Raw genomic sequence first — 26024 nt, 5'->3', positions numbered from 1 at the left:
AGTAGCGCAAAGTAGAGCAGAACAGAGCAGAATAGAGTAGAGCAAAGTAGAGTAGAGCAGAGTAGAACAAAGTAGAGCAGAGTAGAGTATAGAGTAGAGAAGAGTAGAGTAGATTATAGAGTAGACCAGAGTAAAGTAGAGTAGACCAGGGTAGAGTAGAGCAGAGTAAAGCAGAGTATAGAGTATAGCAGAGCAGAGCATAGTAGAGTAGAGTAGAGCAGATTATAGAAGAGAGCAGAGTATAATAGAGCAGAGCAGAATAGAGTAGAGTAGAGCAGAGTAGTGCAAAGTAGAGCAGAGTAGAACAGAGCAGAGCAGAATAGAGTAGAGCAGAGTAGAACAGAGCAGAGTAGAGCAGAACAGAGCAGAGTAGAGTATAGAGTAAAGCAGAGTAGAGTAGACCAGGGTAGAGTAGAGCAGATTATAGACTATAGCAGAGTATAGTAGAGTAGAGTAGAGCAGAGCAGAGCAGAGCAGAGCAGAATAGAGCTGAGTAGAGTAAAGCAGAGTATAGAGTATAGCAGAGCAGAGCAGTTTAGAACAAAGTAGAGCAGAGTAGAGTAGAACAGAGCAGAGCAGAGTATATCAGAGCAGAGCATAGTAGAGTAGAGCAGAGTATAGTGGAGCAAAACAGAGCAGAATAGAGTAGAGCAGAGTAGACCAGAGCAGAGTCGAGCAGATTATAGAATATAGCGGAGTATAGTAGAGTAGAGCAGAGCAGAGCAGAGCAGAGCAGAATAGAGTTGAGTAGAGTAGAGCAGAGTATAGAAGAGTAGAGCAGATTATAGAATATAGCAGAGTATAGTAGAGTAGAGCAAAGTAGAGCAGAGCAGAATAGAGTAGAGTAGAGCAGAGTATAGTAGAGTAGAGCAGAGCAGAATAGAGTAGAGTAGAGCAGAGTATAGTATAGTAGAGTAGAGCAGAGCAGAATAGAGTAGAGTAGATCAGAGTATAGTAGAGTAGAGCAGAACAGAGCACAGTATAGAGTAAAGCAGAGTAGAGTAGACCAGGGTAGAGTAGAGCAGAGTAGAGCAGAGAAGAGCAAGAATTTGGACCACAAAATTATGGGGTTTAACTACGGGCCGTTCCATTTTGTCACTACCGAAATGATCATGTCACTACCGAAACTTTACCATAGGTTTCGGTAGTGACTGTTTCGGTAGTGACATTCCTAGCTATTTTTCAGGATAACTAAAGAATGCTAGCAGTCACATGGCTAACAAGCACGTATGTTTGAAGAGTTGTTCACACAGAAAAACATAATATTTTGCATAACCCCCCCAAATTTTTACATTATTGAAGAGAACGTGTGTTCGGTTTTAAAAGTTACACACTGATTTTCAGACTTTGGAAGACATTTATTTAAAAAATGACGGGAGTCAGCGACTTATCATGCAGCCATGTGGGACAGGGGTGCAGTACTACCCCCCTTCTCAGAAATTCAGGGGTGTGGCTAAAATCCAGACTCAAACCAGAGCATTAAAACTCTTGTGTTTCGGTAGTGACATGAAAACAAGGGACACTATTTTTTTAGCATAGTTTCTTAATTTTAAAATGAATCCCACAATACATCTGAATCTTTCAACTTCTGTTTAAACTTCATCACAAAGATGTTTTAAATTAGACTTTTGAAAAAAATATGAAAAATGTTTTAAGTGTTATTTACATGAATTGAATTTTAGAGGTTAGGGTTGGGGACAGCTACTTCCCAATAGAAAGTACCCTATAAATGGTGATTTTGTATATATTTAGCGTATCACTTTTTCATTTAATGTCCTGGGTTTAAATAGGTCATAACATAATCTTTGTAAATATCTATGTCTAAATACTCAATTTTATTATTTTTGTTGTTTTTTTTGTTAAGGGACAGCACTTTGCACAAAATCGGTAGAATGCCCCATATACCGAGGGAAATCCTGGTTTTGAATAAATTCTAACATTAATGAGAGAATTTAATCAAGTAAACTTTTAGAGGTTAGAGCTATATGGTTGAGCACAGGAAAGAGCTCTCACTCTGCTTCAATTTAAACAAACCAAAATCCAGAGATGGGACCAAGTCACACATGTGCAAGTCTCAAGTAAGTCTCAAGTCTTAACCTTCAAGTCTCAAGTAAGTCCCAAGTCATTTTTTCTTGGGCAAGTCAAGTCAAGTCAATTCACAGGTTATGTCAAGTCAAGTCCTGTAATAGGTCAAGTCAAGTCAAAGTCAAGTCACCTTATTATTGTAATTTTACCTGCAGAATCTGATCTTAATAAAGTGAAAAGACAAGATATAAGTAACTGTCAGTAAACACTGACTTCATCGCTGCAATGTTTACTTTGCAGGGACGACACCCATGCGTGCGCACACAGACACACACACACTAACCAAGGCAGCGGCCAAAATCACCCATTTAGCTCATTTAACCCTGTGTTGCTCGTTCATAAAACGTACAACCGGTCTTGTGATGAACCAGTCGGAATGTTCGCTCACGTTTTCTGGGGTTAATGTTAGCAAATAAATTAAAAAACAAGCTCCACCAAACTGACCCACCCCCCACTCCACCCCTGTATCGTATCAAGCTAACGTTAGCTAACTACCGACTAACCAGATAATATTAGCTAATTGACAAGCACTTACTGAGCAGAATGGCTGTTCAAATGACGAACAAAGTTTGAAGTTGTCGCCTGGCTGTCTGAGATGTTTATGCCGCATGTCTTGCACTGTGCTGTTTGTCTTTTGCCGTAATAATGGTAATTCCGAAAGCCGAAGACGATGACTCTCGGTACGCCTCCCGCTGGTATGTTGATGCCTATCTGATATAAGAGGGCCTGTTTCTCCAATAAACACGTAAGATACGTAGAGAGGGCATGACTGATTGACAGGGTAGTGATCCAATCATGACGATGCCATTCTCAGCCTGTGCTCCTACCATTATTTTTTAAATTAATTTATTAATTTTATATTCTAACAGAAAACATGATGTGAATAACACTCAAGTCATTCAAGTTATCGTGTCTCAAGTCAAGTCCCGAGTCTTTAACTTCCAAGTCCGAGTCAAGTCTCAAGTCTTTTATTTTTTGTCAAGTCAAGTCACAAGTCATCAAAACAGCGGCTCGAGTCCAAGTCACAATGACTCGAGTCCCCATCTCTGCCAGAATCCCTCCTACGGATACAGTCGGTATGTAGTCATTGTTGGGGGCGTGGTGAGGGTCAGTCTGCAAATGCTGGAAGGCTGGTTTTTTTTTAAATCACATAAGAGACACTATAACATTTACTACAGATGTGATTAATTAAAGTTACCATAGTATCAATACCCGGCAGCCATTGATGCTATTGTCGCACGGCGGAAGTATAGGTTTTATTTTTTGTGCCTTCATATTTGTGTTTTATTTATTGTGCATGATTTTACTTTAGTGTTGTGTTTTTGTCTGCATGTTTTATTGTGTTTGATGGGTTTTACTGCTTGATTTTATTGTCTTTTATTGTTTGGTTTTTAAAGATATGTTTTGGGGCATTTTGCCTTTAATGGATAGGACTGCCAAGTGTAAAGGGGAGGGGGAAAGAGGGGGGGTGACATGCAGCAAAGGGCCACAGGCTGGACTCGAACCCAGGCCGCTGCGGCAACAGGCTTGTACATGGGGCGCCTGCTCTATCAACTAAGCCACTGACACCCCTATTGTTTGGTTTTAGGTTGAAATGGTTTGAGTTTTTATTGTATTATTTTACTTCCTGCCGGGGCATTTGTCATTATGTTTATAATCTGCACCTGTGAAGCGCTTTTACCTTTTGATAGACTGACCAATGGCACTGGAGAACGGAGTGGCCAGCAACCAATCGGCTATCAGGAGGAGGGAGTTAAGGGGAGAGGACAGGTGAGGAGCCCAAGGACAGCAGATGAGCCGGCAAGCAGCGCCAAGAGTCTACAATACCAACACGCCGAGGAGGGAAGAGGACTGCCAGAGAGGACAACCCTGCACCGACTATTGACCAGAAGTGCAGTGAGGCGACAGCAGAGTCAAGAAAGCCCAGAGTGTTACGACACGACAGTGTGGCAGCTGCAGACTGAAGGACTCTGCATCGCCGTGTAAGTAGCCACTGGCTTTAGTAGCATCCTGGCATGTGAGAGAGAGCTTCATCTGAGTTGTGCTGTTGCTGTGCACCCCTACTGCCACTGTGTTGTGTATTCCCAGAGTGTTATAACACGACAGTGTGGCAGCAGCAGAATGAGGAACACTCCCTCACCGCGTGTTCCGGCCGGCGAATCCATTCTTCTACGGAGGAAGCCAGAATAGACAGAAGAGCTGTGTGGCGACGCGGACGACTTCATTATTTAAAACGATGGGTGGAACACTTCAAACAATGTGCGGAACACTTTGAAGAGACGCATAACAGACCCCCACCAGCAAACCCCACGGATATTCAATCAGCACAAAACGAACTACCCATCAGATGTGACACACCTAGCAGAGATGAGATCAGGAATCCCATACAGAAACTGAAAAGTGGCAAGGGAGCAGGTCCAGACAATATCCCAGCAGAAGCATTAAAGGCTGACCTGGACACCATCGTAGAGCTGCTATATCCACTCTTCAAAAAGATATGGGATGAAGAACTACCTTCAGACTGGAAAGAAGGCTTCTTAACAAGATCCCCAAGCAAGGTGACCTGGGAAATTGTGCCAGCTATAGAGGGATCATGCTACTCTCTGTACCAGGGAAGGTGCTTTATAGAATAATACTAGATAGAATGACAGACGCAGTAGATCAACAATTAAGAGATCAACAAGCAGGATTCAGGAAAAAAGCGGTCATGTGTTGACCAGATTGCTACCTTTCGTATAATAATCGAACATTCCTTGGAGTGGAACTCCCCATTGTATGTCAACTTTGTTGACTATGAAAAGGCTTTCAACAGTGTGCTAAGAGAGACTGTTTGGAAGCTATTAAGACATCATGGAGTGCCTACAAAGCTTGTAACCTCATTAAAAGCTATGCAGGAATGACCTGCAGGGCCATTCACGAAGGACAACTGACCAACCAGTTTGAAATCAAGACTGGGGTTAGACAGGGGTGCCTGCTATCCCCTTTCCTGTTTGTACTATCGACTGGGTAATGAAGACCACAACTGAAGGAAGGAAAAACGGAATCCAGTGGACGTTAGGGACACAGCTAGAAGACCTCGACTTTGCAGATGACTTGGCACTTCTATCACACAGCCACCACCAGATACAAGAGAAGACAACCTTACTCGCAGATACATCAGCCCAAGTGGGCCTTAACATCCACAAGGGAAAGACCAAAAGCATGAGGATGAACACAAATAGTGTGGAACCAATATCACTTGAAGATACTCAACTTGAAGAAGTAGAGTCCTTCACCTACTTGGGCAGCGTCATCAACAAAGATGGAGGAACTGAAGCAGATGTCAAAGCCAGAATAGGTAAGGCAAGAGCAGCTTTCCTACAACTTAAGAACATATGGTGCTCAAAGGAGTGTGCCCTATCCATTTCCATCTTCTTCAACGTAAAATCAGTCCTGTTCTATGGAGCAGAGACCTGGAGGACAACAAATAACACAGCTAGCAAAGTGCAAAGCTTCGTAAACAGGTGCCTGAGAAGAATCTTGAAAATCCATTGGCCAGATAAGATCACCAACGAAGATCTTTGGACTAAGACACAGCAAATACCAGCTAAAGATGAAATTGGACGAAGAAGATGGAAATTGATAGGGCACACTTTTTGAAAACCAATGTCAAACATCACCAGACAGGCTCTGACGTGGAATCCCCAGGGGAAGAGAAAGAGAGGTCAGCCAAGAAACACCTGGTGAAGGGATCTGCAGGCAGACACCAAGAAGTTGGGATACACCTGGTCACAGATAGAAAAGAAAGCCAACAATTAGGTACTCTGGAGGTCCCTTGTCGACGGCCTATACCCCAAAAGTGGTGTAAGGCATAAGCCAGTAAGTAATTAACATGTTCATGTGCTGTTGAAACATATTGTAATAAATCTCAATATTGTTTTTAACTGAAAAGCTGCTGTTATCTCTTTGGTTTTAATACAGTGCTCACCACTTGATTTTAAAGGACCTGTACAAAGTTTAACAATACCTTCAAATTCCAAATTCCAACCACCTACATTACACTATGATGTACTAGTCTAGCATGTTTTAGTGAAATTCCACGCACATTTTGAGACAGTTTGTCAAAGCTAACGTTACTTAGCACTATCAGCCTGCTTTGAAGATGTGCTGTAACGTTACCATGCAGGGATTTGCAACCTCAAGATCTACAGGTCTCGCAACTTTTTACCAGTAGCACAACAATCTAACCCTGTTAGGATAAAGGGCCAGATCCTTTTTGTTTAACCAGAAACAGCCCAACAATCATCATCACCAAACCGACCAGAAAGCATTTAAATAAACAGTAATTTAAGCATGTGTAGAGCCTGTATATTTTAACGTGTAACTGGGTGAATTAAGGATTCATTTAAAAAAGCAGAGTTGTATGGAGCTATATTGGAGCCAAATGTTTTGTACTTGAAAAATAAAATTTGAAACTGAAAATTCAAGTTTTGATCTTGAATTTTGAAAAATACATAAATGTATTCAAAATATAAGTGCAAAAGGTTTTTTTCAGGTTAAATATAATTATGACTCCCTCTGGTAATTCTTTTGAATAAATTATTTGTTTTCATTTTTCTCTTTCAAATGTTTGGATATTTGAGATCCTATTTCTTTCGGTTGCACATTTTATCTTTTCAGATTCAAATCTTATTTTTTACAGTTTCAAAACTTTTTTCACTTTCAGATCTTTCTTTTTCAGTTTGAGACTTTTGGCCCTGATCTAGGGTAGCACATGGCATCAACTGAGAGGGGTGTGGAATCATGACAGATAGCTTAACAAAAAGGCTAGGGACCTTCCCCTATCACGTTGCCTTCAGGGAACTAGGAACTAAAACAATTCAACTCAACATGTGGGCTACACCATGAGATTGGCAGTGAAAAATCTGATGTCAGTGACAAACTTCCATTTGTACGGCATGCACGAATATCCTGCACGGCTAAATCTGTTTTAATTTCCACTATAAAGCTAAGGCTGTTAATATGTCACTTTATTAAGTTTTAATATTCTTCAATACGTGGTAGCCTAAGTTCATCTAAATATCATCTTTTTTGAAATTTACGCTGTTTTCAGAGATGTGAGATGTGAAAGCTGTTTAAGACAGTAATGAGGGCCAATTGCAGAAGTGGAGCAATAAATTATGCCAGATTGTGCACTTCAACAGCCACACTTCAAGTGCTGAAATTTCGGATTTCCACGTAGCACTGTGAATCCCTGCTGGAGCCAGCACACAGGTGAGAAATGTTCAAAATGAGAGGTCGTTTTGTGACAACATACAATGTTTCTGACGTCTTCAAGTAGTGAATTGGCAAAGCTGGAGGTTAAGCATAGTTGATGCCACGTGATAGGGGAAGGTCCCTAGCCCTTTTGTTAAGCTGTCTGTCATGATTCCACACCCCTCTCAGTTGTTGCCACGCCTCCATGCTAGATCAGGGCCAAAAGTCTCAAACTGAAAAAGAAAGATCTGAAAGTGAAAAAAAGTTTTGAAACTGTAAAAAATAAGATTTGAATCTGAAAAGATAAAATGTGCAACTGAAAGAAATAGGATCTCAAATACCTAAATATATGAAAGTGAAAAATGAAAATAAATAATTTATTCAAAAGAATTACCAATGTTAGTCATAATTATATTTAACCTGAATTTTTTTGTACACTTCTTTATATATATAAAATTACTGTCTATTTAAATTGAGTCTGGTGGGTTTGAAGATAGTGACTGGTGGTGGTGGTAATTACTTGATGGTGACGATGGACATATTTCTGGTCAAACAAACAGAATCTTAATCTTTAACAAAAGGTCCATCTCTGTAGGGTCTTTTCCATAATGTTGTCAGACATATCTCAGACTAACAATCTGAGCCTGTCAGTGGCTAAAACAAACACTTTTAGTGGACGTAAAATGATGGTGCGAACATGTCCAAACTGTTTACAGTGTAGCCTGGCTGCTGCTCTCACTCAATACTGCACCAATTTCAAAAAAGTTGTTCCAATCAATCACTTCCACATGAAAAGATGGGAGAATAGGATCTGGGTTGAAAAATACCGTTTCAGTCTATTTGATGTGCAGAAAACTGCACAGCAGTTCTTCAGCATGGTAGCAAATGCTTTGTATTCCCCCTTGGGAATGTATCCATGTCATATAAACAGCTTTAGTGTGTTATTTTGCTTTTTTGAACACCTGCCACAAAATTTGACAACTGTCAAACCAAGGAAATGCCAGTAGATTAATGAATATGAATACACAACATTAAAACTCTCCTTACTTTAATTACTCTAAAGAAAACTTTAAGACCAGTGGATAAAAATATCAATATCAGTTTAAGTGTAGCTACGTTATATTGAGAGTATTTTCACTGTTTTACCTTTCCGTCAGATACAATCAGGACTGTAACCTACCATGCTGGCCAATGTACAAGGCAGTTTTGACATGGATGAAGTTTATTATTAACAGTTAACAGTGGGATTGTTCTTGTTTTGTTTCGTGTTAATAGACAATCTTTGACTTGAAATGGTTGGCTTCAGAGAGCTGAGGAAAGAAAATAAACCTTTGCCTACTAAACTTTTCTCATTATTTAACTTATTTAACGAGTTAACTGGCTGCTGAAGACACAACAGGATCTGCAACTGCCCGCTGAAACACACGCAGTGGAATATAAAACAGTCATTACGTGACAAAATAGCGTGCCGCGCCACCCCTTTCCGTGAGAAGCTGGTTTCCTTGAAAGTTGAACTGATATGAACTTTAGCCTCGTCCTCGCCCATAGCTGACAGGATGCCGACCAATCACAGAGTCCCAGTCGCAGATAGGGAAGAAAGTGACCAATGGCAGCGCTTGAAAGACGGTGGGGGCGGTGTCAGTCGCCGTGCCAGGAACTTCGAGGCGCCATGAAGCAGCCACATATCCACGCAATCTGACCGGAAGTTAGTTTTTCAGAATAAAACCAAATGTGTCTAAATCAACGTAAAATGACGTTTAGAGGTCACAGTTGTCTTGATATAACTATGCTTTGTTTTTAATGAGTTGCTCACGTTTACTAATGTAGGATTCACCTAAAATCAACTGAATAGAAAATGATTATAAAATGAACAAAATATCCTAAAAGAAAAATGTGTATTTTCTTTCTTTAATCTTTCATGAAAAACTGCTGCTTTTCTGTGTAAATGTAACGATAATACTCAAGACTGAAGATTAGCCTTAAGCTAACTCTTGTGACATTTATGTTTAATATTGTACATGGTCCCTTTACAAATAAAATTAGTCGGTATGAGACACAGTCTGGCTATCTGCTAAAAAGTATGGCTGTGAAAACAAAACAAAAAATGAATAATATAATATTAATAGCATAATGTGGCATTGACGCAAAATACACATATTGTTATGTGTACATACTTTACATACTACTTACATACTACTTTTGTACATTTTTCTGTACACATTTATATATTTAGACACACTTTATGTAGGCTACTCACCATGTTTAACATATTTTGATTTTTTTAATATCTTACATACTAGTTTAAAATATTGGAGCACAAAGCACATATTTTACTTTTGTATTTTTGAATTGTTCATACCTTATACTTCTTATTTTTATCTCTATAATTCTCTATGCTTTACATCAAAGCGACTGTAACAAACCACAATTTCCCCATGGGGATCACTGCAGTATTTCTGAGTCTGATTCTAAATAACTTGCCACAAAGTATATTATTCATGCACATCAGTATGCCATTACCTTTGCAGTTCCCTCACTTACACTACTCTAAAGTTTTTTGCTCTATTGCTTGCATATTAGACTGATATTATACATGTCTTTTGTGTGCATACATATACATATACATACATCTCTATTTCGATATATATCTATATATACACAGATTTGGGATGGTAACTTTTGTATTTTAAATGAATGGAAATAGGTTACAGATGACTAATTGATTGACTAACTGATTACTTTTTAGCAAATGTTTTAACCTAACTCATAACGCTGAAAAAATGTCTGGGATAGACCATGCCAAAAGAAGGCATTCCTTTCTTTTTTTTCTCCTTTTTTTTCCTGTATTGCTACAATGATATTGCCGAATTTGATCGGTTTAATCTAATTTATTTTTTTAATTCTAGTTTATGATATTTAAATATAATAATAATATATTTTGTGTATGAGTGCATCATGGAGAAGGCTACAATTACATTTCAAAGTGAAATCCTGAGTTGTATAATGACAGTAAAGTTAAACCTTGACCTGTCAAGACTCATCAGTTAAATGAGACCTTTACTTTGAAAAGAAAAGCCGGACTACTGGTATCGTATTCCAGAGATCTTGACGGCCGTGAACTCACCACCTCTGAAACTTGGGACTCTTGTTGATAGAAACTGGGTTAAATGTCGGTGTGTTTATGCGGAGTCACGGCCCTGACAGGCTCGGTGGCATTATAAAACCACTATCAGGCTGTTTAGCAGCTCCGGTCGACTGTCAGCGGCTCTTTAACTTTCAGGTTGTCGGACTTTTCAGATACACAAATGGGTGAAAAGGAGGAAAAATGCCCTAATGGAGTCAGATATTACAGACTGTCAGAGATCGAGGAGCAGAACTCGTTCAAATCAACGTGGATCATCATCCATCACAAAGTCTACGATGTCACCAAGTTTCTAGAAGAGGTGAGCACAGTTTAAGTGTTGCGACAGTCAGTGTGAGGAAATATCCCACACCAGGAACTTGCGTAAAATACAGAAAACACACTTAACTTAACATTCATGTGTGGTTAGCTGTTGTAAAATTTGCCTTTTTTTTGCTGAAGTCCGGTGGCACCAGTTGAGCAGGCTGCAAACTGGTTTCTGTGCTCAGGTCAGCAGCACAGGGACCCCAGAAAGGCTCCTGGGGGAACCTCTAAAAAGCTCAAGCCAACATCCAACTATAAATTAATGTCAGGTGATTGTAGTATTAGGTATGAATGTGTAAAAGAGCCCAAAAGTAGTTAAGCAGGTTAGCATTATAGTACCAGTAGTATTAACTGTTAGCATTATTGAACAGAATTCAGATGTGGTTTAATACAGAGCCTGATTTATACCAGATTTTTATTTGAGTCCATACTAATCTGGATATTGGGGAGTTTAAAACTGTTCTTATTTTAAGAAATTAACATTGTAGCAATGTTCCCTTAAATCTGATGATAAAATAGTAGTGACTAAGATATTAAGTGAGTGGATCATTTCATAGTGTAAAAAATTAACTTGCTGGGCTCTCTCATATAATTTAAATATCTTAAGCATTTATGTTCTTTGATTTGTTGTTACTTACCGGCTCACGTAAACCTAGCCTATAAGGTAATATCAGTCTTTATATATTTGCCCCTGTTTGAATGAAAAGTTAAGACTTTTATTTTGTTGCTAACTTTTTATTTATTTATGTATTTATTTATTTATTTATTTTGCATTATTTTGTGACAAAATAATCTTGACTTTATGAAATAACTGTGCCTCAAACTACTCATGTCCAAACCATAGACATAAAATAATGGATGCAACCACGTGACATCACCCATTGGTTTGTGGACTGCTGTTTTGAAGCCTAGAGTTTGGCGTTTTGGTGTCATCTTGGATTTTTGGTGGATATAACCTCAATGCTAGCTGCTAGCTTGGTTAGTCCCGTGTTTTTATAGCTATGGTTAACTGTGATAATACTAGTGCTGATTTTTAGCTAGCAAAAAAAACAGGCTTAAAACCATTAGACAAAATGTTTTGACCAACATGAGACTTTAAAACACACTGAAATAGTGACAGCTACAGTTACAGCTACATCTAGCCTACTATGTGAATTTGGGGTTACATTACCTAACCAACAATTTCATCGTGGTAGTGATTTGTCAAAGGATGCCACCTTCCTGTCACTCAAACTTTCAAAGCTGTTGCTAGCTAGCTAACTTAGTCTGAGCTATGTGTGGCTTAAACTTGCAGATTGATTGATGGGCGGATGCTGTGCTACTTTTGGTTAAAACTGGTTGGAACTAATTTCTGTAAGCACAACATATTTTGTTTTACAGGAGGAAAACATGATTGGATTTCATGTAAAAATGTTGAGGCATTTATTTTTGCAATTTTTTGGCACTTATTGTTAAATGGATGCACAATATAGCTGGGGATGTGACCTAAAGGGGTTAAAAAGTAGGGCTGGGTATTGATACCTTTGAAGTGTCAACCTAAATTACTCAGTACCAAGTAGTATTGACACGTCTCCAGTCAAAAGACACCTGCATTCAATCCTGAATGTACCAATGTCTAAATTGGAAGCTAGCTGTGGTTGCCATTGATTCGGTGAGGCAGTTAATGGTTATAAACATTCTTTGGATGTAAAACCTCTTAAAGCCCACTGAGCCATCTTGAGCCAAAGTTAGTGTTTTGATAGTAAATTAATCCAAGTTGTGAATATTGTTTTAAGAGTATAAAGAGAGGTGTTGTGTCAATAAGTCAAGTGCTTGTTACATTATAAGCTAACTTTTCAGCACAAAATTATTTTACAATGGGTGTAACAACATCTCTTTTTTGTCAGATAATATCAAATATTTTTTTAATTTTTCTGTAAGAAACAGTTTTAATGAGCTTAAAGTTTATGTGATGACAGGAAGTGCAAGTGAGGACTTTGTCAAGACAGCAGATTTCTCAAATACTAGACTAAAATTTAACGTTTTCTATTTATATGTAGTGATACATCATGTATGTTGTACAGCTACAATGATTAGTTATTTGATTGATAAGTCGGTTGACAGAAAATATATTGGTAATTTCTGTAAAACTGTCATAATTGTTTGTCAGTTTTAGCAGTAGAATCTACTTGATCCAGCTTCTCAGATGTCAGTAAACTGAACATATTCTGGTATTTGGCTGTTGGTTGGACTAAAGAAGACATTTGAAAACTTCATCTTAGACCGTGGAGATTTTCTGAACTTTTGTAGACAAAACATTAATTGATTAATCAAGAAAATAATCTTAAGGGTAGGGAGGTTAGCAGGATAAAACTCAAGAGATCCATAATCATCTAAGAAGTTTTTCAAAAGAATGATGTAATGTTGTAGTTATTATGGAGATGTAGTTAAAGTTTTTCCTAACTTTTTAAACCCAGATTCATATTCAGTCATTATCAATTTAAGAAGCTTAATTCCTAGTATTTGTTGAAATGTCCGCTGATCTATAGACAAATTTTACTGTTTTTTTTTTCCTCAAGAAAACAAAATGACGAGGAAATTACAGCCGTCTGGAGTAAAGCTTTATCTGATTACCTTGGCCAACAGTTTGGACCTTTGACCGATCACTTTGTCAGAATGACTTGTTGTTTTCCTGCTGCTGGTTTAATGCTGTACATGGTTCAGGGTGTAGACATGTTGTTGATCCCGTGTCCAGTCTGAATAGTCACAGTTTACATCTGAAAGTGTGAAGAGACACTGAGTGAATAATGATGTTTATGTTTATGTTGGAGGCATTTTCCTTGAGTTTCGAACTGTTTGTTGTCAGAGTCAGATCAGTTTGCAGCTCCTGGATCCGGAGTTAAAAGAGAGAGTTCAGATTTTCTAAAGTGGGGTTGTATGTGGTACTTATCCATAGTCATGACCTACAGCAGACGTCAGTCAGCACGCCCCCAGTTTGGAGAAGTAGGCTGGAGTCCGACATGAAAGCTAAGCTGCCGTGGATGGGTCAGCAGCAAAACGTACTCCGATCAGCCAAAATATTAAAACCACTGACAGGTGAAGTGAATAACTTTGATCCTTTTGTTCCAGTGCATTGTTCTGCTGGGAAACCTTCGGTTCTGGCATTCATGTAGATACCACCTGACATGTTCCACCCACTCAAACACCATTGCAGACCAAGGGCCCTATTTAGATGGTCTAAAACGGACGGCGGAGGGCATATAATCCATGTCGCGAGTGTCATTGCTATGTAGATGCAGGCGCAGTTGTCATTTTCACGCCCTGCGCCCTTGTCGTCTAACTAGCAAATGAACTTGCGCTTCTCTGGGTGTGCTGGTCTAAAAATGAGGAGTGGTCAGGCGCAGTCATGGCGCGTTGCTAGTTAGATGACGTAAAAAGCAAATGCGCCAGTGACCAACAAAAACCTGGTCTAAGGTCAACGGCGCAGTATGTCGCTGTTAAACAAGTTAGTAATATGCGTCTCTAGGCGGGTGCACAACGCGCGTGCACTCTGTTCAGACACACACGGAGCAACCACACATATGCAAAAGATAACAAATAAAAATATGATTACAATGTGAAAGGTTATTATTGTGCACATTAAAATATTTATCAGAAACACGTCTTAATGGTCAGTCATTAATCAGAATGATTTAATCGCAGTAATAATGATTATCATAAAAAGAATGACAAATGAAATTGTGAAATTATCTGACCAATCAATCATTTTTTTGATTGAAAACCAAAGCTCACATATTGCATTTATTTTAACATGTTATACTAGGCTACATTATATGGGTCAAAGACGTGGCATGTCAATTCTGGTGTCCCAAGCATATTTATAATGTTTAAAATATATAAATATTTCAAAACACTACATTATGTTACTCAACTCTCCCCTCTTTATTTACTCATATGTGTATTCACTATAAGAAATGAAAATTTAAGGAGCTATTGAGCTCAAAAGCACCAAACTGTCCTTCCTGGGTAACGTCCCCGCTTAAATCTAAGTACTAAAATATGCCAAAAATGTCAGAAATCTTAATAAAAGCATTAATTATCTACTGGGGCATAATTGTGTTAATGTTTGCAATGACATCTGCAAATATAGTAACAATGCTAAGCTTATTTACATTTTAACGCAAGAAATACTTTTGTCTCCATATTTGGATTTCCATAATGTCCTACCTGGGTAATGTCCTATATATTACCATATTTGGATTTGGATAGTCATGTGACGGACTGTTGCATCAGCCAGAAGATTCTGAAGGACCCCCAAAACACATTACAAGGTCAGAAAGTCTCTCTTAAAATGTTGATACTTTGACCTTTTTGGTCACTGGTGCGTTATGTCCTCAAATCATGTGTCTTTCTGGATAACGCTAATAAAACATTTATGATGTTTATATATTTAAAAACTACCTACTTCATGGGAAATATGACATTGATGTGTTGAAGTTTAAGTTGTAGTTTTCCACAGTAGGCCTAGTTAAAGCCTGATTATAAAGGGAAAAGTGTTTTTTTGTCCTTCCTGGATAACGATATGTCCTTCCTGGATAACAAAAATCTTCTGTTACCCAGGACATGTCCTCTGTTATCCAGAGTGGACATGTTTATCAGTACAGATTTGTATTAGTATCTGTAGCTTTTTAGGCATTGACTTGATATTGTTACATTAATAACAATATTATGTCTTTTTTTTTTAACTTTTATGGCATTTTCTGTTATTTATCTTGAATTCATCTGATTCAATGAACACAGGCCATTATCATAGATTTTTGTGAAGTTATTGTCCAAAAATGAACCAATAATAATGCTATAATCTAATATTTATGTTTTTAATAAGGTTTTAGTACAGTTTTTGATGTTTCAGGGTCAGTTTTGTTCTTCCAGATGCCACTGTCTAATAAGGAGAGGCAGAGACTATACAGGGCCAGGAAGAATGCTGATCCACAAGCTAGGGCTGAGTATCTTGAGGAAAAGAGAGCAAGGTATTGTGATTTAGTGAGGGCAGATCAGTAAAAAGGAAAAAAATATCAAAATAGGTTTACACTCATTGCAAAAGGCTTAGATGTTGTAGTTAACCCTCCTGTTATGTTGTGGGTCAAATTGACCCGTTTCAAAGTGTAAGAACACAGAAAACATGTTTTTATTAAGTTTTGGAGCATGAAACCGTTTCTGCTGGACTTGATTAGTGTAATGAACATGTAAATGTAAAATGACTACTGACACTGCAGTGATAATGGAGGAAGGATAAAAATATCACATTTCTTGCAAATCGAGACACGAGAAGAGAATGACAGCCCAGGAGGCTCTGGAACATATCCTTGATCAGGATAGTGAAGTTGAGGAGAAATTGTCTGAAAATGAAGATGATCTTGAGATCAACTCTGATCATGATGATGAATTTTCAGACCATCAACTCCAAGAGAAACATTCATATCAAAAAATGGCCAATTAGAATATTGAATGCCTCATTTTTGCCAGTGTACTAAAATAAATCAGTTTGAAAGTTATTTTTTAATGAAAAACGAGTGAATTCTCATAAGTAAACCATGATCTGTAAGGGGTGAAACACCTGATTACATTAAATAATGATTATATTAATGTCAATTGAGCTAATGATAATGTTTATAGAGAAAAATATATTTACCTCCGCCAAGGAGGTTATGTTTCCGCCGACGTTGTTCTGTTTGTCTGTCTGTTCATTTGTCTGTTTGTTCGTTCGTCTGTTTGTCTGCAGAAATACTCAAAAAGTTATGAACGGATTTTGATGAAATTTCCAGGAAAGGTGGATAATGGGAGAAGGAAAAGATGATAAAATTTTGGTGGTGATCAGTTGAAGCAAAGTGGATAAAATAATAAATAAAGTCTATGGTCTGACAACCTCAGCAGCAATTAAGACGCTGAAAATAGTGCCATCTGGTGGCAGGAAAGCACGTCTCGTTCTACTTGCTAAATATTGTTAAATTCTAAAGTTGAAATTAATGTTCTGTGTTGGAAAAAAGAAAGTGAAAAATACAAAAAAAGATTATATTCTGTGTTGGTACAAAATAAAAACGAAATAAATACACCACAGTGTCTCCATGGTGAAGGCATATATAACCTCATAATGATAGTGATGCAAATAACCTAATTGTGATGCAGGCTGCAAAATCTAATGCAGAGGGGGAGGGAATATCACCTACTTGGCGGAGGTCTGCACTCTCTGAGTGCTTTTCTAGTTTTCAACTACTTTCAGATGGTTAAATATCCACCGGGTCAGTTAGACCCAGGAACATCATTGCATTACTTGATAAATGAGTTACATTGTTGCATGAAATGAAAGATTAAAAACACATTTTTTCAGATCTTTAACAGTTGTCAGTCACATTTTCCATATTTTTTCTCTTTTTGGCATGGAACATTGTGTGATCAACAGCAACTAATGAACCCATTTCAGTGTAAATATCCAAATATATTACATTAATTGTGATGAAAATGTTGTTTTCTGAGCAGTAATTGTTTGTTGAGCTCTAACTATAGTTATCTATAAACTTTTATATGCCAACAATGGCAGACATTTTAATTAACTTTCAATTCCATTCCCGTTACCCAGGAAGGACATTTTCCATGGGATTATCCATATAATTGACTGAAAAAGGTTAATTGCATTTTTAAAATTAATTCTTTTTGTTGAGTTGTATACAGGACACTCTAATAGAAAGTGCCTAAATTGGCTTTTTTAGCCAATTTGATTTATTTTCAATTTTCAAATCCTTATTCGTCTTTGACCCATATACTAGGCTACATTATATTATATTATTATATTGTTATCTGAGTGTAGAGAGGACACACATGCAAATAAGAGGCAGAACACAGCTCTAGGAAACGTGTGAAAACAATTCACAAACGTGGGTGGGGGAGAAAACGCTGAACAGGTCCTAGCTGCAGGATCAGCACCTTGGGGAACTCTGCGGCAGTCCTGACAGCTGTGCTCTGTTATATGATGAAAACAGGTTTGAATAATATTCCACAGATATTTAGTAATGTCTTTCTTGTATTAGTGATCCCACGCCTGCTTTACCTCGGGGAGCTTGGGTGCCTGTTTGCTGTCCTCGTAGATCTGGTTCTGACGGGCCTTCACCTTCCACACAAGGAGATCCGTCTCCTCAGCTGTAAAACGCTCACTCTTTCCAGTTGGTAGGTCCGCCATCTAACTAGCCCTCCACCATGCGCTACAATCGCGCCTCTTTTAAAGGGAATGAGAGGTGACACTCTGATTGGCTTATTGAATGATACGCCCAAAACACATCCATGACTAATTCACAGAGTAAGTCCAACCCTTTTAGACTCTCCGCCATGGCGCACAGTCTAAAAACGCGCTGTCTAACTAGCAAGTGACTGGGACACGCCCATGCGCCGCACGCCTGGCGCTTTGCGTTTTAGACTATTTAAATAGGGCCCCAAGTGTTGGTGGCAGATCCATTTAGTCTAGTGGGTTATGAGGTGGGTTAATGGCACGTGCCACAGATGCTCATTCAGACTGGGATCTGGGGAATTTGGAGGCCAGGTTGATACTTTGAGGTCTTTGTTATGTTCCTTTGGCCATTCTTGAGCAGTGTTTGCAGTATGCAGCCACTGCCATTGGGGAATACTGTTGCCATGAGAGGGGGTACTTGGTCTGCAATGGTGTTTGAGTGGGTGGAACATGTCAGGTGGTATCCACATGAATGCCAGAACCAAAGGTTTCCCAGCAGAACAATGCATTGGAACAAAAATAATAATAGTTATTCACCTGTCAGTGGTTTTAATATTTTGGCTGATCAGTGTATTTTAGCTACTTAAAAAAAGTCCCACCTACACCTACCCTAAATAACCATCGACATACTGCACATTATGCACAGACAAACAGCTGCTCGCACAGCAGTGCAGCACGGCACTCATGCTGAGCTTGTGTTGCATTCAGGCGTTGTCACGTAAATAACAACTTCCAACACTTAAATAGGTCATCGCACAAAACAGCAGCATGTCAAGTGACTTTTTACTTTTATTATATTCAACAGAATTGTATTTTCCTAAATCTTGAGACACCTCATATGTAAGCTAGACAGACATTTCACCTGCTCAGACTGTGCACACATGTACTGAATGTACTTAGTCCTAAAGAGCCCTTCTGGTGCCAGTAGATACATAGAAACATCCCAGCAGGCTGTGCTTTGCAAGCGTACAAAAAATGTTGTTTTGTGCAACAGGTAGATGTGGTAGTCTACTGGCAGAGTAAAGAGAGAGCTAAGTAGCGTTGAAGTAGAGTAGAGCAGGGCAGAGAGATGGAAGCAAAATATATTAAACCCAGTGTTAATACAGCAGAACTGGAGAGAGGGGTGAAAAATAAATAGAGGTGGGCATGGCTCAAGTAGGGCGCAAAATTATAGACGGAGAATGATTGACAATTTTTCACTTTAAGCCCTGACACTGTCATATTTGTGTAGGAATTAAGCTACAATACATGACATATGTTGTTTTAATTAATAAATACAGTGTGAATAAAGATTACATTACATAAAAATAACTGCAGTCTTTGTTATTTGATAGCCGCTTAAATTAAACAATTTTTTTAGGGCAAGTAAAAACTGACTTCGGGCAAGTAGATCTCTGACCAACTTGCCCGGCCGGGCAAGTGAAAAAAAAACCTTAGCGTTGATCCCTGCCCACCTAAAAAAAAAGTCACTATCAGTTTAAGTGTATGCTATATTTAGAATATGTTCACTGCTTTCCCGTGCTGTCAGACAGCGATTTCCAACAGGAAAAATGAAGCTGTTACATCGCTCTCTTCAAAAGCAGACTCCATTATCCATCATATGGATTACTGTAAATATATTATGTTGATCTGTTCTGTACGACATCTATTACACCCCTGTCCGTCCTGGAAGAGGGATCCCTCCTCAGTTGCTCTTCCTGAGGTTTCTACCATTTCTTTTTCTCATTAAAGGGTTTTTGGGGGGGAGTTTTTCCTTATCCACTGCGAGGGTCTAAAGGACAGAGGGATGTCGTATGCTGTAAAGCCCTCTGAGACAAATTGTGATATTTGGCTTTATAAATAAAATTGAATGTATTGAATTGAAAAACAGTGATTTAACATTGTTGAACACAGGAGCTGCTGGTCTACTGCTGCCTCGATCAGTTAGCTAGTTTGTGTTATTGTGTGACTTTGGTGTTTAAAGGGTTAGTTCAGATTCACCAAAGTCACAAAATAACAAGCAATCTATCTGTTCAAAGCAGCAGTATATGAGCAGCTCCTGTGTTCAGGCGGCTTAAATTGCAGTTTTTGTCAGTGAAGTCTGGTGGCTTTAATGAGAGCATTGATGAACAGGCCGTCTGACGACAAAGTAAAACAGTGGAAATACTATAAATATAGCATACTCTGAAACTGACATTGATTTTTTTAGTTGGTCAAAATGTGTTTTGCTGCCCCATCCACAGCAGTAGATTGCTTAGTTTCCATGTTGGACCCCAGCCTGCTTCTCTAAGTTTTAGGCATGCAGACTCACATCTACTGCATGTAATACACTGACTATGGTTAAGTACCCATACAACCTCACTTCAAAACATACAAACCATCGTTTTAATGGTTCTGTTGAGGACACACACCTGTATGTGTGTGTGCTGCCTTTGTTAAAGCTCTGGCCTCGCATTGTTGGTAAATCAGTGCAGCACATTTTTATGAAGTTGAATAATTTGGTATCAATGCACAAATAACATTTTATTTAAAAAAAACTTGGATTTTAGAGGTTACTGATAAAACAGCACATCTGGAGAAATTTATCTCATCAACAAATCTCATGTTCAGACCCAAACTGACAGTAAATGTATCCACTGATAGGTACAGGTATCTACTTCTTCATTGTTGTTAAAAACACATCAACACTGTTGTTGCTTCATCATCATGAACACACACACACACACACACACACACACACACACACACACACACGTACTAGTTTATTCACACTCAAACTCAATATTTGTGTTTTTTAAGTCTGTGAGCTGTGAGACAGGAAGTCAGACAATGTTGAGAAACAAACAAACACATTGATGGTTTTGTTTTGTTTTTTTTAATGGGATTTGTTGAGAGTAAAAAAAAAAAACAGAATAACACCAGCTTTATCTTATATATTTATATATTTATATATATATTTGATAAATCTTCATTTTTGAAAACAGCCTTTGTGTTTGTGGTTATCAGTGTGATTTAATCTCTGGAACCAAATAATTTTACCGTGCAGGATGACATCTCACGTTGTCATCTTGTTGTGTCAGGGCAGAACATGACTAGTTATATTTTGGATAGTTTACCTATGGTCATGAGCTCTGGGTAGTGACCGAAAGAATGAGATCGCGGATACAAGCGGCCAAAATAAGTTTCCTTTGTGGGGTGGCTGGGCACAGCCTTAGAGATAGGGTAAGGAGCTTGGACATGAGGGAGCTCAGAGTAGAGTTCCTGCTCCTTCGCATCTAAAGGAGTCAGTTGAGGTGGTTTGGGCATCTGATCAGGATACCTCCTGGGCGCCTCCCGCTGGAGATATTTCAGGCACATCACACTGGTAGGATGCCCTGGGGCAGACCCAGAACATGCTGGAGGGATTACATAACTCATCTGGCCTGGGAACACCTTGGGGTTCCCTAGGAGGAGCCGGAAAGCGTTGCTGAGTAGAGGGACGTCTGCTGCCCCCACGATCCGGCCTCGGATAAGTGGATGAAGATAGATGGATGGATGGATGGATAGTTGAACCTTGATTCCAAGAAAGTTGTGAAGCTGTGTAAAATGTAAATAAAAATAGAATGCAATAATTTGCAAATCTTTTCGACACATAGTTAGTTGAATACAGAACAAAGACAAGACCATTATTTATTAGCCAAACATGCTGATTATAGCTTCATGAAGGTTTTATCAACCAAATGATTCACTGATTGATGTGGACCTTGAACAGGCAGAAACGAGGGATGCACCGATTTATATTTAAATAAGTTGTCATTCACCATTGGCAGTGGCCGACGTGTTTCTGTTGTGTGATGTTAGTTTTGTGCAGGCTAAAAAGCAGGGCTCCAGACTAACAGTGTTCTGTCATCCCAGGGAGCAAATTTGTGTTTTTGAGGATAGCGAAGGCATGACCTGCCTTACTCTGCATCTGATTGGCTTGCCCTGACATTCTTACCCTAACCCTCACCAATGCCAGTCCTCTTGCCTAAACCTAACCAATCCAAGCAACAAAGGCAAGAGTACAGGCAATCTAGTTGACTGCTGACTGAAGTTGCATCAGGCCCCCAGGAAGTGCACCAGGCCTTGAAGCCATTTTTATTAGTGGCCAAACATTGGTACTTCACTTCCTGGGGTCTGTCACGTGATGCTGTGGAGCCCAAAATACTTTTTCCCATAGACTTACATTGGAAAAGAGACATCTATAAATCAGTGGATACATTTTTTTAACGTTGCAATCCAAATTACTCGTTCCACTATCAAGATTTAATTCATTCAGTCTGATAACATTTGTAAAGTCTAAAATAGCTCAGGATTAAATTACTTTATCCCCATTCAATTTAGCAGAGTGCTAAACCAGAAGTCAGCTGCTTGGGCACACTCAGCCATGGTTGGCCATGCCCAGTGGCTGTAAGTCTCTAGTGTGCCTGCTCTATGGGCCCAGTGATGAAGAAGCAGTGGAAATCGTCCGGGTAATTCCAATTTCTTTGTTCCCCTGAGCAAAAAGGGGGAATAAATAACAACAAAAACAAAATATCTATCAGAAAGCTAATTATGACAGAGTGCAAATATGCTGCAGTGTTTCCAATATTAACTTTTCCAGGAAATGAAGAACATGATGTATAATAATAACTAGATACTGAACCCAAAGATGGCGCCTATACAGTCCAATGGAATTGCTTGCCAGGGTCCCCTTCCACGGTATGTGGCCCACTGAATATGCGCAGCAGTGTTTCTACTGCTGGCCCCGCCCACAAGTTCCCACTTGGCTCATAGACTTTACATTGTGATGATGTCTCTGATTTTTAAATGGCTTTTCTTGGTTTGAGGAAAGTTTTACAAATATAAAACCTCCATGGACTTAAAATTCAGGATAGAGGTAGTCATAATTGACCTTGTTTGCAGTTGAAGGTGTCCTGTCAACAGTTTTACATCTTTATAATTGTGATCTATAGACTGTTGATGTTTTTAAAAAGAGGCTCAAGACTCATCTTTTTAATCAGGCTTTTAACTGATCTCTTTATTTATCTATTTTAAATTCCTCTTATAACCGATTTATCCATCTATTATCTATTTTTTATTTATTTTTTATATTCTTACCCTTCCTCTTGTTACGTTCTTATCTCATTTAACCTTCATCTTTTGTTATTTTAGTTAGCCTATAGGTTTTAGTGTTGATGCATTTTATGTCTCTGTTTTAGATCATTCTTACCTAGCTACTAACTCAATTTTATGAGCTAAATAGCTTTTTGTTGGGTGGGAGGGTTGAGTTTTCTCTTTTCTTTTTGTTTTCTGTTTGGATCTTTGTTGTTTTTAACCTCTGTGAGGCACTTTGTGTTACTGTTGTATGAAAAGTGCCATATAAATAAAGTTGATTTGATTTGATTTGATCTATTGAGAAAATGCTTTCTGGGCCGGGGGATTTTTTTGCTGCAAATTGGAAGCAAACCTGAGCTGTTTCTCTGGTGAACAACAGAAATTGTAATTTCCTGAACTGACAGCTGAATGATAAATAAATGCATCACAGTTTGTGTGTTTATTTTTTATCTCAGCACCCTGGAGGAGAGGAGGTGCTGAGGGAGCAGGCGGGAGGAGACGCCACCGAGAGCTTTGAGGATGTCGGACACTCCACCGATGCCAGAGAGATGTCTGAAAGCATGGTGATTGGAGAGCTGCATCCGGTCAGTGTCTGCTGTGTGAATGGAACTGCTCTGGGAGCTGTAGCAACACTCTTAATGATGTAATGCAGCTGAGGATGTCATGTGACATAACTGTCTGTCTGTCTGTCTATCTGCAGGATGACAGAGACAAGATTGCCACACATGAGGTAATGTAATGTCATCAGGGTTACCTCAGTTCGGTCTCAAAGACTACAGATGTGTAACAGAAATGTTTCATGACAAACTGGAGGTGTGGAGAATAAAAATGGCTATCCAGTTGCATTATGGGAACTGTAGAATGCAGTGTTTTTGGAGCTAAGCTAAAAAAAAAAAATGAGGGTATCAGCTCTTTTGCTACACAGATTTTTAACAGTCTTTTTCAAATGTGTCACGCCTTAATATGCAATAATGCAATATTGTGCAGTATTAATTTACAGCTGCATGTCTCTTAAACATCAGTTTCTTTGCATCTCTGACTCCTGGTTGGATAATGTGTGTAGTTGTTACTTTTCATGGTCCTATCTCTTCTGATTAATGAAAATTGTATTGTAGCTAATAAATCATTTACAAGTGTATTTTCTGGTATGCTTGCTGCATCAGAGTGGTTGTGCATTAATTCTTATGATTTTTCCCTCTTGTGTATGAAATGTGTTTTATGGAAATGTTTTCTTTGTTTTGATGTTGTCTGTGGTTTGTGTTTTACAGGAAACACCAGTGACCACTTTGAAGGACGAGCCCAGGTACACACACACTCACAATCACAGACCAAAGCTGTGTTCAGGCAGAAAAATGAATTAAATTTGACTTGTGGCAGTTGCATATACAGCTATTGGAAAGACACAGCGTGAGAGTGATTAGAGCCGAAAAACTATTTACCATCCAATTTCAGGGATTCTCCCTCTTCACCCCACAGATCTCAATCTCACTGGGTTTTAAGCTGAGTTGGTTGGTTGGTTAGTTAGTTAGTTAGTTAGTTAGTTAGTTAGTTGGTTGGTTAGTGGAATAACTGGTGAGTGAGTTAGAGAGTTAGGTATATATTTAACTAGCTGCCTTTCTCTTGCAGTTGGTGGTTTATTTGGTGGGTTTGTTTGTGAGTCAGAGATAAATTTAACTAGCTGTCTTTGTCTTGCAGTTCATGGACTAACTGGGTGATTCCTGCTCTGGTTGCGGTCATCGTCACGCTGATATACCGCATCCTCACCACAGAGAGCGAGTGACCTCAGTCATGCAGTTGTGATGTCATCAAAAGGCACTACAGTCAAATTCCCCAACTCTTAATTGACAGCTGGAGCAGCCAGTGGCAGCGTAGAATGACCAACTGCTGGGAACCAACAATCAACTGATGAATGGATTAAAAGTATCTGTTCTGGGATCAATAACTCTACGCTGACTCGCAGTACCATGATACCCAAGTTTCATTTCATGTTGTTCAACCAACCAATCACATGGCATTATGGTAATGAAGTCATTTATGTTGTTGATGTTTTGTGAAATTTCTCTAATGTGAAATCTTGTAGAAATGCAGTGAACGTATAATTTGTTGTATCTTTTATATATTTGTAACTGAATGTAAATGAGTTTAGAAATATGCAATCAACAGCTAACATCATCAGCATCATGGTGTCATCATCAGATGACAGTCATGTGACTGTACTCAGATTCTTTATGTAGGATATCATAACGTGAAACACTGATGATCTCCCCAAGAATATGTATGAAGTTATGACTCTGCAGGTGCCTTTTGGATTCGTTTATTTTAAACTATTATAGGACTTATTTTAGATCTCCAAATTACTGCTTTTCATAGTTTGCTTAAAGCTTTGATTTGTTCCAGATTTGTCAAAGTCTCATTTTTCTTGGACTCTGCAGTGAAGCTGTTTCTAGCAGAGGAAACCAAACATTTCTCAGACTGTCACAGTTGATTTTTTTTTTTTACACCAAATTATCCTCCTATTAATTCTGATAATGACCAGAAACTGATCAGCTGTGTGGCACTCTTAACATCATCGCCGACTTTCATTTCTAAACACTGAAGTCAGTGTGTTCTGACCTGTATGACCACAGGGTGTGAGTTCTCAAGGAAAAAAGCAAAGATTGGAAGAAAACCTGTACCCCTAACATTGTTTTCCGTCACAACTGTTGTCTCAAGAGAATTTAATGGAAGTCAAGGTAGATTTTGTTATTTTGATATTTTAAATTGTATACGATAAAAACAAATGGGTGCAAAAGACCCCAAGACTATAAATAAAGTTATTTTTGAATGAAGTGTATTTCCCAAATTTTTGTTTATACTATTTTGACAATTCACTGCATAGACAAGTTTTGACTGACAGATGTTACCCCT

General features: G+C 38.7%; 2 protein-coding genes across 7 annotated transcripts in view; one reads left to right on the top strand and one right to left on the bottom strand.

The window, feature by feature from the left end:
• Positions 1-26024, bottom strand: part of kcnc2 (potassium voltage-gated channel, Shaw-related subfamily, member 2) — a 314895-nt gene that overhangs the window by 100847 nt on the left and 188024 nt on the right. The gene's annotated exons all lie outside the window — the stretch shown is intronic.
• LOC125882493 (cytochrome b5) lies at positions 10443-25945 on the top strand. Its single transcript, XM_049566203.1, has 5 exons — positions 10443-10763; positions 23573-23701; positions 23818-23847; positions 24386-24420; positions 24813-25945. The coding sequence occupies exons 1-5, from the start codon at positions 10626-10628 to the stop codon at positions 24895-24897; spliced, it is 417 nt and encodes a 138-aa protein (XP_049422160.1). The 5' UTR covers positions 10443-10625; the 3' UTR covers positions 24898-25945.

Source organism: Epinephelus fuscoguttatus, linkage group LG22, assembly GCF_011397635.1.
Source record: "Epinephelus fuscoguttatus linkage group LG22, E.fuscoguttatus.final_Chr_v1".
NCBI lineage: Eukaryota > Metazoa > Chordata > Actinopteri > Perciformes > Serranidae > Epinephelus > Epinephelus fuscoguttatus.
This window is presented reverse-complemented; position numbering and strand designations above follow the sequence as displayed.